This window comes from Acomys russatus, chromosome X, assembly GCF_903995435.1.
Source record: "Acomys russatus chromosome X, mAcoRus1.1, whole genome shotgun sequence".
Taxonomy (NCBI): domain Eukaryota; kingdom Metazoa; phylum Chordata; class Mammalia; order Rodentia; family Muridae; genus Acomys; species Acomys russatus.
The window spans coordinates 34,306,436-34,321,687 of NC_067169.1; the positions used below are offsets into that span (position 1 = coordinate 34,306,436).

Consider the following 15,252-nt stretch of genomic DNA (forward strand, 5'->3'; position numbering starts at 1 on the left):
GGATTTCCATCATTTCTTGGAGTCAGGGTCTCCTTGTTATCCTGAAACACATTATATAAATAAAGATGACCTAGAGCTCACAGAGACTTGTCTCTCTCTGCTTCCTGAGTACTGGGATTGGAGGCATGTGCCAAAATGTCTAGCACAATCTATAAATATTAATGAGATGGTCCTCTTTTGCTTTTAAACAGTGGGTCAAAAATAGGGTAAATCTTTGGGCTAAACAAAAATTCTCTCCCAAAGTGATTGTAGAAAGAACTCGCTTTCCAGGAAAAAGCCCCTCTATAATCATTTCCATGTTTGCTCCTTTTTTATAAAAGTAGGTTATATGGCAATTTTAAATTTTTTGCTACAGTTCTGAAAGTGACAAAGCAAATCACAGTCTGAGGCAACTGTTTATCTTCACATATCTTAGGTTCACCAGACACATAATTTTAACCCAGTTTAGTGGTCATGATTACTTTGATCACTGAGCTATCAATCAATATTTGCTATTTACATATACATATCTTTGTAAGTGAAGTTATTATAAATATCTTCACTCCTTTTTATTCCATTTGAATATTATAAATAATGCTTTCTTAGCAACATATTCTTGTTGATGTCATTTCCCACATTTATAATTATTCTGTGCTTTAATTATATTAATATATATATTTTTTTTTTTTTTTATTAATTTATTCTTGTTACATCTCAATGTTTATCCCATCCCTTGTATCCTCCCATTCCTCCCCCCCCCCCCTTTTCCCATTATTCCCCTCCCCTATGACTGTTCCTGAGGGGGATTACGTCCCCCTATATATTCTCATAGGGTATCAAGTCTCTTCTTGGCTACTTGCTGTCCTTCCTCTGAGTGCCACCAGGTCTCCCCCTCCAGGGGACATGGTCAAATGTGAGGCACCAGATTTTAATATGAAATTTGAGTACCATAATACCTTTTGTGAAGAAGCAAGGAACATTTACTATTTTGGGTAATTTGAGCATTTGATAGACACTTTAATCTTAGCTTGTCATGGGTGCAATAGCTTGATACATTTACATGTAAAATAGAGAATATACACAGAGTGGAAATAATAATAAAGATTACAGTGTATTTCTCCACATATGGCCCCACTGTCATCTCTTCGATAATGGAGACATGAGGAGAATGACTGATTAAAACCCACAGATAATCTACAAGTTCATTTTTTTCAATATTTGCAATGTCTAGTCTTTTGTTTATTTTTATCACAGTACATAAAATGTATATGGATCTGGACTTCATATCCATTTTCTTTTGTGTATGTTGTCAGAAGCAAATAATAAAAAAGTCTTTGGAGAAATTTGAATGTTGTCTCTTTCACAAAAGATATTATTAAGTGTAGATAAGATAAGATTTGTATATTGCTCATAATAATGACAGTAAGTATTGAAACTAAGTATTATTATAAGTTTTAGAGAAATCAAAAAATAATTTAGTTAAAATTGTATGGTTTGTACAAATTCTATTATAATTAATGTTCACCAGTCTAGAAAATTCCGTGACAAATAGCCCTGTTTTATAACCCAAAGACAAAAGAAATGTTATCTTGCCAGTCTTTTTGTTACTACTGACACTCTATCCTTTAAATTTTTTATACATATTCACAGATGCTTGCTGGAGCTGTTTCATGAGGACATGTCAAAACCTTTCTAAGTCTTAGGGAACAAAGCATGAAAAGAAGGTAAATTGTTTAAATTTCTGTATCAAACAATATTTCTTGTTAAATCATTAGGGAATAAGAGTGAGAGAATGGAAATTATTTTCAAAGTGGAGAAGAATGTAGTATAAAAAGAAGAGCTAATGCCAACATTCCACAAATTATTCCATAAAATATAAACAAAAAGAGTACTGCAAATTTCATTTTATAAAGCCACAGTCACATTGATAGTCAAACTACTAAAAGATTCAAAATACAATACATACCAACTCATGAACATTCATGTAAAAATACTCAATGAAATCCTTGCAAATGGAATTCAAAAACAAATTTAAAAAAAGATCATTCACAATAACCAAGTAGGCTTCATCCCAAAGATAGAAAGATGCATTGACATATGAAAATCAATCAGTATAAACCATCATACAAACAAACTGAAAGAGAAAAAACATGACTCTCTCATAAATGCAGAAAGTTCCCTTGACAAAATCCAACAGCCCTTCACGATAAAAGCCTTGGAAATATTGGGGATACAAAGGACATATCTAACCATAATAAAGGCAAGTCCATAGCCAATATCAAGTTAAATGAAGAGAAACTCAAGACAAGGCTGTCTACTATCTCCAAAAGTTTTCAATATAGTACTTCACATTCTAGCTAGAGAGGATACAAAATGGAAAGGAAGAAGAGAAAGTGTTATTATTTACAGATGATAAGATAAAATGCATACGGACCCCAAAATTTTACCAAGGAACTCCTAGAGCTAATAAACACTTTCAGTGAAGTAGCTAGATACTATATTAACTCAAAAACTCAGTAGCCCTCCCACATATAAATGGCAATAGACTGAGAAAAAATAGTGAAGCAGTACACTTTGCAATAGCCACAAACAATATAAAATATATCTGGGTAACTCTAACCAAGAAAATGAATGGCTTGTATGACAAAAATTTCAAGTATTTAAAGAAAGAAAATGAAGATATCCGAAGATGGAAAGATCTCCCACACTCATGGACTGGTAGGATTAACGTAGTAAAAATGGCCATCCTACCAAAGAAATCTGCAGATTCAGTGCAATCAGCATCAAAAATCCAACATAATTCTTTAAAAGTTGAACTTCTTATGGAAAAAAGAACTTCACAGGATGTCAAATTATTTTGTTCAACAAAACACCTTTCAGAGTATCACTATTTCTTATTTCAAGTTGTGGTACAGTGCTATAATATTAAAAACCACATATTATTGCCATAAAAGCAGACAAGTTTATCAGTGGAATGGAACTGAAGACTCAAACATAAATCTATACACCCATGGTCACATAAGTTCTGATGAAAAAGCAAGAAAGACACAAGGGAAAAAAGAAAGCATCTTCAACAAATGTTGCTGGTCTAACTGGATGTCTTTATGTAGTAGAATGTGAATAGATCCATATCTATCACCCTACACAAAACTCAAGGCCAAGTGTATCAAAGACCTCAACATAAAATCAGATACACTGAATCTGATGGAAGAGAATGTGGCGAGTATCCCTGAATGCATTTGCATAGGAGACAACTTCCTGAGCAGAACACAAATAGTACAGGCACTAGGATCAGCAAGTATAAATAGGACATTATCAAACTATAAAGGTTCTATAAAGCCAAAGGACCCTGCCAATAGGATAAAACAGCAGTCTATGGAGTGAGAAAAGATATTCAGCAAATGCATGTCTTTAAAAAGGGCTAATATCCAAAATTTATAGAGATCTCAAGAAACAAGATATCAACAAACTAAATAATCCAATTAAAATTTAAGTTCATATTTAAATAGACATCTTAATAGAGGAATCTCAAATGTCTTAGAAATACTTAAAGAAATGTTCAGCACCTTTAGCCATCTGGGAAATATCAATCAAAACATCTCTGAGATTCCATTTTGCACTTGCACCTGCCAGAATGGCTAAGATCAATAACACAAGTGGCAGCTCATGCTAGCTTGGATGTAGAGCAAAGGCAACACTCTGCCATTGTTGGTGGGAATGCAAATGTGTACAGCCACTATGAAACTCAATATGATGGTTCCTCAGAAAATTGAGAATCAATCTAACTCAAAACTCAGCTATAACACTCTTAGACATATGCCCAAAGGCTGCTCCATCCTACTACAAGGACAAATGTCCCCTTTGTTCATAGTAGCTTTATTCATAATAGCCAGGAACTGGGGGACAAAAAGATATTCCTCGACCAAAGAATGAATAAAGAAAATGTCACAATTTACATAAAAACTGCTCTGCTTTTTTTAAAAGTGGCATCATGCAATTTGCATGCAAATGCACTAAACGAAAAAACATGCCAAATGAGGTGACCCAGATCCAGAAAGATATGGTATGTATTCCCTTACAAGTGGATGTTAGCTAGTAAGTGAAGCATAATCATGTTACAATCGAAAAATCCAGCAAGGCCTTGTTGCAGGATATTTGATCCCATTGTGAACCCTGAGACTGTGAACTGTAAAAACCTGTCTTTTGCTTGGCATGGTTCAGGCCTAACACACACCTTTAATCCAAGAACTTTCTGCACACAGGATTTAATAAAGGTAAAGAGGTGGAGGAACAAACCAGCTTACAGGCATTAAAGAGGAAGAGAGAATTTAAGTTGAAGGGTGTGTAAGAAAGCTTGGATAAGAAGGGGCTTTTGAGCTTTGAACTAGTAAGCTCCAGCTTTTAGTTTTTGGCTTTTTCTCCTAGGCTGTCAGCTGAGCTAGAGAGCTTTTTGGGCTTTTTCTTTTGAGATGTGAGCTGAGTAGGAAGGTCAGCTGGGTGCTTTGTCTTCCTCTCTGAGCTAGCAGGTTTTCACCCCAGCATCTGGCTCCTCAGTCTTCATTGGGAAAATCAAACGATCTGGGATTTCATTCTTTATAGCAAGAAGGCCTAGTAACAAGGAGGTCTCTAGGAAGAATGCATGGCTATACATGAGAAAGGAAAATAGAATAGATTTTGTGGGTACACTGGGGTTAGATGAGGATGGAAATAGAGGGGAAAGGTGTGGCAAGCTCTATATCCCAGAGACCAAGGATACAACCAAGTATGACTGGCAAAAAAAGTCAATGAAATGAATCCTAATGGTATTCTTTACACTCATAGATTGGTGCCTAGCCTAATCATCTTTAGAGAAGTTCCATCCACCAATTGATGGGAGCATATGCAGAGCCCCACAGACAAAAATTCGGGTGAGCTCGGGGAACTCAGCAGAATAGGGGGTAAGGATGACTGTAGGAGCTAAATGATTTGAGGACACTAGGAGAATATGGCCCAGAGAATCAAATAAGCAGTGCATATAGGGGCTCAAGGAGACTAAAGGGGCAACCATGGACACTGCATGGGGCTACACTAGGACTTCTGAACATATGATATGGTTGTGAGGGTTGATAGCCTTCTGGGGCTCCTAAACTTTGGGAGTGTGAATTGTCTCTGACTCTTAACCCTTTCCTCCTACTAGGTCATCTCATCAAATCTTGATATGAAGGTTTATGTCTACTTAGATTATTACTTGTTATGCAGTGTTTGGTTGATATTCCTGGGAAATCTACTCTTTTCTGAAAAGAAATGGGAAAGGAGTGGATTTGGAGGATAGGGTAGTGGAGGCTCAAGTAGGGAGGATAAATGTGGTCAGAATGAATTGTATGAGAATAGAATAAATTTAAAATACATAAATAAAAAATACCAAGTCTTCTTCTAGTAGGATCACTATTGTGCTGCCTTAAATTTTAATAAACAAATTTGTGCTTTATTATTTACTAAAGCAAAATGCACAAGCAAAAATGTGAATAACCTAACATGAGATTATTACTCAATAACAAAGTACAATGATATTCAAGTTATTTACTTATTAACAACTCTTCTCAGAGAATCACCTTAAAAGAAGGCAATCATTTTATGATAAATACAATGTTTATATTCTACTATAAGTACTAACTTACAATAATTCACTTTAGGGAAATAATTATACTAATTTTAATCTTAGAAAATATCTGCACACAGTTTAAAGAGTTGCTGTAAGTTTTGCATTGTGAGCCCCTATTTTATCAAAATTGTTAAATGTTTACCTCCTGACATTTTTATATCTAAAAACATAACATCAACATTATCACACAGAGGAATAAAGTAAAAAACCCACAAACAACATATGAATAATGGTCATCATGTGCACAAATTTCACTAATTATGACCTCAATTATTTACTTTAATCTTGATAAAGTATTTAACTGTATTTCAATATAAATATCTATTCTAAAATTTAAAGATATATGAACTATGCAAATAAATCTAACATTAAAATATTTTTTCCTTGTTTCAAAGTCAAAATTAATTTTTAGACTAGTTGAAGATGCCAAAATGCAGCCATAATATTTTAAATGCAGTTGATTTTAATTAGTCATAATCCTTAATTTTCCAAATTTGTCTACTTGCTAAAATGAATTAATATCACTCAAATAAATATTCCCAGTACTTTTACAGTATTTGAAGGAATATTTAGAAGTATATGGAATTCTTGGGACTGATTGTTCTAATTCCAGTTAAGGTCAAACATGGAAACCATCTGGATAGTTTAAGATATATTTTTCCAAGAAACATTAATTTAGTTTTCACATTGAGTATCTGTAGGGTTTTTATTGACAGAAAAAATTATGATGAATACTCACTATATTAAATCAAAAGCAGATTTTCTTACATATGAACATAGAAACATTAAAAATATATTTTTAAAAGAATACACATAATGTAACTACACATATTTGAAAAATAAAAGCTATTAACCAGATTCTCTGGTACCAAGTTTCCTTGGGCATTAATTTCTTAGAACTTTCCCTTAGCTATGTATGAGTATAAAATCAAAGCTACTTACTTAGGTTTCACAGCAGCATTTGAAGATCCAGTTATTTGTGATGGAAAATGCATAAATGTTGTGGATTCCACAAGAAAGACACTGAGTGAATACAAAAAGAATTATTTCCAATTGTAATGTACCAAACTTCAGATAGCAATAAACCATTCTTCCTTTTCATTTTCCTTGTTATCTATAAACTCTATTCAAATTGTACAAGTGTGTTCATTCTGCAACTCAAAGGATATATTAGGGAAAAGGCAAAAAGCTACAACAGAAATACCTGAAATATAGAAAATTATACGTGTAAACACACACACAAACACACACAAACACACACACACACACACACATACACAGAGCGTTGTGCTTTGAACCTGAAATGTTGCTCATAATGTTGTGTTCTGAAACTTTATTCACCAGATGATGTTGATATTTTGATAGAGTATTGAATCTTTCGAAGGAAGTGCTTAGAGGACAGAAGTAGACAATAAGAGTCAGGCCTTAGACTATTTAAGTCAGTGCAAGGCTCCTTTCTAGCATCCTGCTTTTTGGTACACCCTCACATAAATTTGTCTCTACCATAAGACCCCTGCTACAATAAATAGAACTGCTCTGCTGTAATTCCTAAATCTAAGTGGACTTAAATCCTGTGAAACCATAACCACAAAGAATTTATTCTTCCTTTCAGAGTTGTTCAAATATTTTGGTCACAAAGAAGTAAAATGATAATGATGATGATGATGATGATGATGATGATGATTACAAATGACAATACTGGATACTGAAGTATAGGAAAAAGCATGAATGTATGAATGAATTCAAATTATATTATAGAAAGAAAAGAAAAACACAATAGGCTTAATGCAGAGCAAGTGTTATAAGCATTGTCTGTAGTCATGTTTATGAATAGGAGAGAAATCCTTCACAACTTGATATGAAATGCATGTAGTTAATAGAAGCTGGTCTGATACCTGGGTTTCCTTAGCTGAGATGCAGACATTGAGTGAACAGCCTCCATAAACTAGTTTTGTGTGGCCACATGAAACTTGAAGAAATGGGAAATATAAGGACAAAGCAGATAGATCATGTTCTTTGTCAGACAGTGAAATAATCTTTTGGGACTTGTATTTTCCATCAACACCCATGAAACTGTAGTGAATTACATTACAGGTAGGGAAAAACTTCAATGTATTTTTTTGTTGTTTGCTTTCTTTTCTTCTTATTTGTTGTTTCTGTAAATCCCCTTTGGCAATCGAATTCATACTCTTGGCTATATATTCCTTTATTACACTATTCTACTTCGTGTCTCTCATTATTCTGTATATTTCCTTCCAGAACTCAAAGAGAAAAAAGGGTTAATGGAAAGATTTTTGTAACAATGCAAAATCTGTATTAGCAATAAGCTTGGGGTTTGAAGAGTGGACATAAAATTATTTTAGCAAGATGAAGGTGGAACAAAGAATTCATGTAACACAAATAAAAATATGCATATTGGAAAAAATTGTTTTTCAACTGAATCAAAAAGCAGAAGCTAGCAAGAAATGATACGCAAAGATTTGATGTATCTCTGCACAACTCTAGCCCCTAGCACTTAAGACACAGTTTTAGGGGGATCCTAAGTTCAAGGCTAATCAGTTCTACATAGCAAGAACCTGTCTCAAATAAAAAAGCAAAGAAAATGTATCAAAGAACACATAAAATCTATAGCAAAGGCAAGTACATAAAATACATATGTTATATATTATTTTTGAAACCTTTTACTGTACTTTTTCTCTTAAAAGGCCAGTCTCAATAATGAATATAAAATGAATACAAATTTTTATAAGTTATATGATTCCCAGCCTATAGCTCAGCATCCATACACTGAAGCCTGAAGACACCCAGGACAGACAGGTTAGATAAGCCTGTCCCAGCCTCCTGCCTACTGGGTGCCCCTGGGCAAGCACAGCAGCTGTGAGCTTTGTCTTGCCACTATCCCCTGTGTGCTCAATCTACCACACCACACACTCCTAGAGGGCAGTGGCCATCAAGAACCACCAGAGGCCTGTGCCTATCAGAGACCACCAGCAGAGCCTCCATTCCCCAGAGGCCAGTGTTCACTCAGGAATGAAAGAAGCCTGTGGCCATCAGGAACCACCAGAAGGTTGTGTGCATCAGGGACCACAAGAGACCTGCAGCCATCAGGGCCCACCAGATAGCTCTCCCCAGTGCTCCATTTTCTGCCCCACAACTCAGCCTGCATTACCCTGGGACCTGCCAATACCAGAGATAACCAGATGTCTAAGGGCCAGTTTAAGAGCGCTAACAAGAGCCAGGGCAATATGGCATCACCAGAACCCAGCTCATACTACTGCAATCACAGGATATCTCTACATAGCTTAAGCACAAAAAAAAAAAATGATCTTAAATCCAGTCTTATGAAGATGATAGAGGCCTTTAAAAAAAAAAAAACAGAATAAATCCCTTAAGGAAATAAAGGAAAATACAATAAAAAGAGTAAATGAATAAGTCCCTTAGAGAAATGTAGGAAAACAGAATTAAACAGGCGAAGGAAATGAATAAAACTCATTAAGACCTGAAAATGGAAGAAGAAGCAATAAAGAAAACACAAACTAATGGAATCTTGAAGATGGAAAACCTAGGGAAGAAAACAAGAAGTACAGGCACAAGCATTATAAACAGGATACAGGAGATGGAAGAGAGAATCTCAGGCATACAAGATACGATAGAAGAAACTGATACATCAATGAAAATGTTAAACCTAAAAATTCCTAACATAAAACAGCTAGGAAATCAGAGATACTGTGAAAAGACCTAAACTAAGAATAATAATAGAAGAAGGTGAAGAGTGCCAGCTCCAAGGCACAGAAAATATTTTCAACAAAATCATATAGGAAATTGTCCCCAATCTAAAAAAAAAAAAAAAATAGAGATGCATACAGAAGCATACAGAACAACAATTCCCAACAGCCACATGATAGCATAAAGCCTCCTGTAACTAGAGCTTCCAATGATCAGATGGCTTCAGCAGGCAATAGGCACAGCCATACATGAAGGCAAAATAACCAAGTGCTTATTTTTATTTTAAAAATTAAAATATAAATGAACAGGCCTTGGGGAAATAGAACCGTACTCAGAATGAGTATATTTCATATTTCAAATATGTCTAGAATCCTCCATAGAAACTGTGAAACAAAGACATCATGCTATGTCATAGCCTAAAAGAGTCAAAGATCCTTCCGCCAAATATTACAGCCCTTTGGCAATGTTACTGGTTACTCTCCACAACCTGAGATCAAGGCTCTATTATGACATCAAAGAAGTCACGCATGTGCAAAAGTAAGAGCTTCACCCCTATTGATTCATGTTGCTGGAAGGTACTATGAATGACACCCAAGGAGAAAATAAACATCAATATCACCCAGCTTCAAACTTTGCAACCTACAGGAATGACCTGCTTGAAACTCTGGTACAATAGTAGCATAAATATTATGGAAGCAGTCAACAACTCTTGGGTTGCATTTATGGCTCACTGTATAAGATGGTACCCATACCTGACACTGTTAAAGTAGCCAAGAACTTGATACTAAATTAGGACATGAGGCCTAGGGGAAAACCTACTATATTATTCTACAATAATAGTAGCAATAAAATGAACATAGCAATAAAATAGCATATTTCTATACCCTTACAGCAGGGCACTATACAGTCTTTACCAGAGAAGCTTCTTTTTGCAGTAGATGGGATTTAACACAGAGGGCCACAAACAGAAAATATGCAGAATGAGAGACTCTGGAGCATTCAGCAGTCAGTGGAATGTCTTTATCAAGTCTCAGGGATCTACTTGAAAGAAGAGGCAGAAATCCAAAAGCCAGATATGTTGGACTCCTCCAAAGAAACACTGTCTTCCAGACACAGGAGGGAAGCTGTACACATTAATTCACAGAGACTATAACTCTGTACAGGTCCACATCAGACAAAATCCTGGCACAGAGATGAAAGGGAACTCAACATAAAGTCTCATCTCTAACCAAGATGTTATTTGTATGTGAACATCAGTTACTCCAGTGGAGTGGCAGTGGATATATATACCACACTGCAGCACAGGTCTCATGCTCATAAGTAGTTGGTCAATACAACTCTTATGTTTTTCGGCACTTTTTAACCTGTTTGTTTGTTTAGTTTGGGTTTTTTGTTCATTTTGGTCTGTATCTTTTGGGGGTTATAACATAGAGTTGGGTGAGTGCAGAAAATCTAGAAGACATAGGAGGGAAAGGTATATAATCAATATATACTACTTGAAGACATTTTAAAGCCAGTAATTGAAAAAGAAAAAGTATGAAACATGTAAAGAAAGAAGAAAGGAAATGGGTGACTGAAACTGTCTGTGACCCAGATATGAGATTTAAGAGGAAACAAATTCAAACTAGTTATTACATGTACTTTCAAATAACTATAAAATTGTATAAAGAAATAAAAGAAAGTATGAGGTTAATGTGGCATCAAACATAAAAAATCAATAAAGATGATAAAAAAGATCCTGGAAGAAATTCTGGAGATGGAGACGAAAACAGACATGAGAAATTTGCTGAAGAGCTCAATAATAAATTTAAGTTTACATAGGTATAGAAATCATAAATTCCTTAATAACTATTTTACCTAAATTAGTTTTGTTTAATCAATCTTGAGTGATATTACGGATAATAAATCTTTGAAAGCTTTAACGTAAAGTCATTCAGAATGTTTAAAATTTCCAAATAATATGTAATAATTTATCAAATATAAAACATTTTATATTATATTGACACTTCCTTTCACAATACATATATTGCATGAGTTTGATTTCATCTATTATATTTGCTGATACTTTTAAGTTCATAGTAATGTAAGCACATGCCATTTCTCCTCAGAAGAATCATGTTGAAGAAGAAAAGGCATTTACCTATTTTTATTGGATATAGATAGTGAAGTAAAATAAATTTACATTAAAACAATAACATACTTAAAGTCTCCACCAGTTGAAAAGGGGTTTTTCACATTTACACTGACTTCTTTCCATTGATAACATGGAGCTTTACAGTTTAGAACCTCCTAAAGTAAAAAAAAAAAGTTACAATTCATAATAATGTCAAAACCCCAAAATATATTTTTTATTTTTATTATGAACAGAAACTTAAAAAACCTAGTGGTTGTGTGACTATTATAATTAATAAAACTCCCTCACAAATAATTTATGATTGAAATTCAGAAAAGATAAAGTGTATTTATTTTATCCACCTCAATGTGATAAAAATTAAAATACGTTTTGAATGTCTCTTAAATTGATCTCTTTTAAGCTGATTTCATGAATGATCAGATAATGATTTCATGAGTAATCAGATAAGATCTCTATCTGTAAATTATATACTGTACATATATGTACATATATATAGTGTCCATTTATATCTATTAATTATGACAAAGGTAGGAATATATGTGTATATTTGTACAAGGTGCATGTTCATATTGAGGATGTTATAATGACATGCTTTTAAGGAAAGCATAAAAATACTTATAATGAATGAAGGAAAAAATCTAGAAAACTTCCAGTTTAAGCTGTGTTTTTCTTTTAAATATTTTCTCTGTTGATGTGAGTAGTAAGAGAGGAATGTATTCAGAGCTGCATAGTATTCAGGCATTCAGTTTTCAGGTTTTCTCTCCAGTATTGGGTTAATGATGTTCCAACATTTTAGAGAGGTATGGGTGACTATTCAGGCAGCAAACTGTCTCGTCATTTTTTTCTCTTATTATTAAAGTAGGAAGCTGCTAACTCGCACTTCCTGTTTGCTCAGGTAATTAATTTTACTCCTCCTCAAGTCTCTGATGGTATTGAAGACCAAATAGTTGAGTGTCACAATTGAGCCTAATCATTTGGGGATTGAGATGTCCTCAGATCTAGATAGATGTTTTAAGTTGATAGAGATGAGATATGATAGATATTGGGTTACAGTCAGAATTTCAGTCTCACCAAGATAGGAAAATGTTTTGTTCAAGGTTGCCAAATACAAATAGCCAAAATGCTATGAGTATAACTGGAATGAAATTTCTGAATGTTCTGTGGTTCTTGTGGTATGTCGTTTGCTTTATGTAGGTGTAATAATATAGATGTATATGTAAAATAAAAAATTAATTAAAAACCAGCCATGTTAATGAACCACATGTGACAAAGTAATACATTGTTTCAGAGGGATGTATGTGATATTGTTTCAGAGAATATATGTGAGACTTACAGAGAATGTATGTGACAGAGTTGAGAAATGTCAAGTGTTCATTACTAGAGAGGAAACTAGAAAACAACAACATATCATAGTAAGAGATAACATTCTGCTTAGGGCATCACTGCTAATTAAGTCAGTCTGTCCATGTGAACATCTCGGTGCTCTCTTCTCATAAATAGCTATCACTTACTACTTCTAGACTCATTCTTTGTACTTTATACTCATACCTTGCACATTCAAATGTGTTATTTTATTTTTATAATATACATAGAATCCTGGCAACAAGTTTGCTTGATTTTACCATATATACACGGCAGTAAATAATATGTTTCAGCATAATAATATTTTTTATTAATTCCTTGAGAATTTCACATCATGCATACTAATCGCACTCATTTTCCAGTACATCCATGTCCGTTCCCCAGCTTTGTAACCACGCCCCCAAAATTAAAATATTTTTAAATATAATCTATGTTATCTAAATACTCATTAGGGTATGCCCAAACTCTCGGTGGCCTGCCCCTTAAATGGAACTCAGCTGTTCCCCTCCAACACCTCCACATGAAGCCATCAAATATTTAAACAACGTTTATAGAGGTCTACAAATGCATTTCTGTCCCACTGTTTGAGATATGAGTATCTAGAATTCAGTCAAGAACATAATCATTCTTCATTAAATGTAGTATTGCCATGAGGTTTTTCATAGCCTAGATCTACAAAACACTCCAGATAAAGATTAATGTCCAATTAAACAGATGATTGAGCATGTAAAAGTACTTGCTGCTAAGCCTTTTAGCCTGTGTTCAATCTGCAAGATTCCTTAGACGTCCATCATGCTGTGGCACAAGTGTACCAACATAGATGCATATATGCATGCACATACATACACACATACAAAATAAATAAAGAAATATTAATATATGTATTTAAAGTTGCTATCTGTAGCAGAAAAATAATTGTTGAATCAACGGTCAACTTTTGGTGCCTTCACAACAAAACACGGTTTGATGGCAAACAGATGACCTAAGGACTAAGAACAGAAGTGAAACAAAACAGGCAAGAATATTCATCATGTGACATTGCAGAGGCTGAGGAATGGAACTGAAAGTATGCAAAATAAATACAGTTTACTTACAAGTGCTTTAAAATTGAGTACTTCTCCCCTTAGAGCAAAAGTCATCGTACTGCCTCCTACTGCCCCCTTTGGTTTTGAAATTAATAATAGTGTAGCTTCGGCAGGACGGAGGTAGCGACTAAAATATTTCACAACAAGGGTAATTTGGCTTCTGTTTAATGAAAAAAAGAGGAAATATTTTAATGAAATAAAAGACAAATATATATTAGGTACAAATCATGTTTAGCATATATACACTGAACTGTATTCATTTGTAGCAAAAATTAAACTGCACTGAAGCATGATGTCATTTGTATGATCTAAATTTAACTATAGTATATGTATAACATAATCTCACATTGGATTTTACAGCCGTGAACAATATGAATATATACATTTTGTATGAAGTTATAAGTACGTTTTTGTTCGTAAACTCTTAGTCATGTTCTGTGCTTATTCTTGGTTGTACAGAGCAAAAAAAATTTGACAAAAACCTGAATTAAAATAATAGCTCAAGTTAAGTTTTAAAGTACAACCCAATAATGGTAGATAAAGAGCAGTAGTATGTTAGTTACTTGAGAGAAATCAATTAAAAGATGAAATAAAGAAAATATGTATAGTTCTTTTCATATTTAACATTGTAGTATAACATGTAGTCTAACAGAAGGATGTGGATAAGATTCTATTCACACATTTATAGAAAAATGATGACAGTATGCCATATTTTGGCAGCTTAAGTGCTCTGCTACAAGCCTGGAAATGAAACGCACAGATCCTTTTGAAACAAAAGTGGAGGCTCTTGAAGTACAAAAACCCTTCTTGGAAGCTATCCCAGCCTCTCGGGTTGTAATGAACTTGGAGGCTTGCTAACTCATGATCTTTAAAATTGTTACAGGCTATGAAACAGTATCATAGTAGTACGAAATTCCTTCTTCATGAAGTCAATTTTGTTCTCTTTTGGTTTTCCCTTGTGTAAGGAAGAAATCTGGCACTTCTCGCTTTTATTTTTCATGTACACACACGCACACGCACACATACAGATCAACATATCTAGAATCCAGAGTTATAGATAGCACAGTTATATTTTTAGTTTTTGTCTCTTTTGTTTAGAAAAGAGGGTATAGCATGCAGAGAAGGTGTATTTAAAGTTAAAAGTTAGCTTTTTTCTGATGACACATTACAGTTATTCTTTTTGTCTTAATTGTGCTTTCACTCTACCAGCTAGTAAGCATTTTAATTCATCTCTTTTCTCTTTTAACTCACTCTAAATGTATAGAAGAGTACTGACATACTTTTGGTAAATAAGAATCATTTGGCAATGGAAAAGGCAAAGTAAA

The 15,252-nt window shown here is 34.1% G+C and overlaps 1 protein-coding gene across 1 annotated transcript in view; it reads right to left on the reverse strand.

Annotated features, from left to right (window-relative positions):
- The window catches only part of Cfap47 (cilia and flagella associated protein 47), a 242,065-nt gene that overhangs the window by 107,972 nt on the left and 118,841 nt on the right, over positions 1–15,252 (reverse strand). Inside the window, exons 38-40 of the mRNA XM_051142600.1 lie at positions 13,937–14,087; positions 11,547–11,635; positions 6,563–6,643 (exon numbers count right to left, since the gene is read on the reverse strand). Of these exons, the coding sequence (XP_050998557.1) occupies positions 6,563–6,643; positions 11,547–11,635; positions 13,937–14,087 (321 nt within the window). The remainder of the gene's footprint in view (positions 1–6,562; positions 6,644–11,546; positions 11,636–13,936; positions 14,088–15,252) is intronic.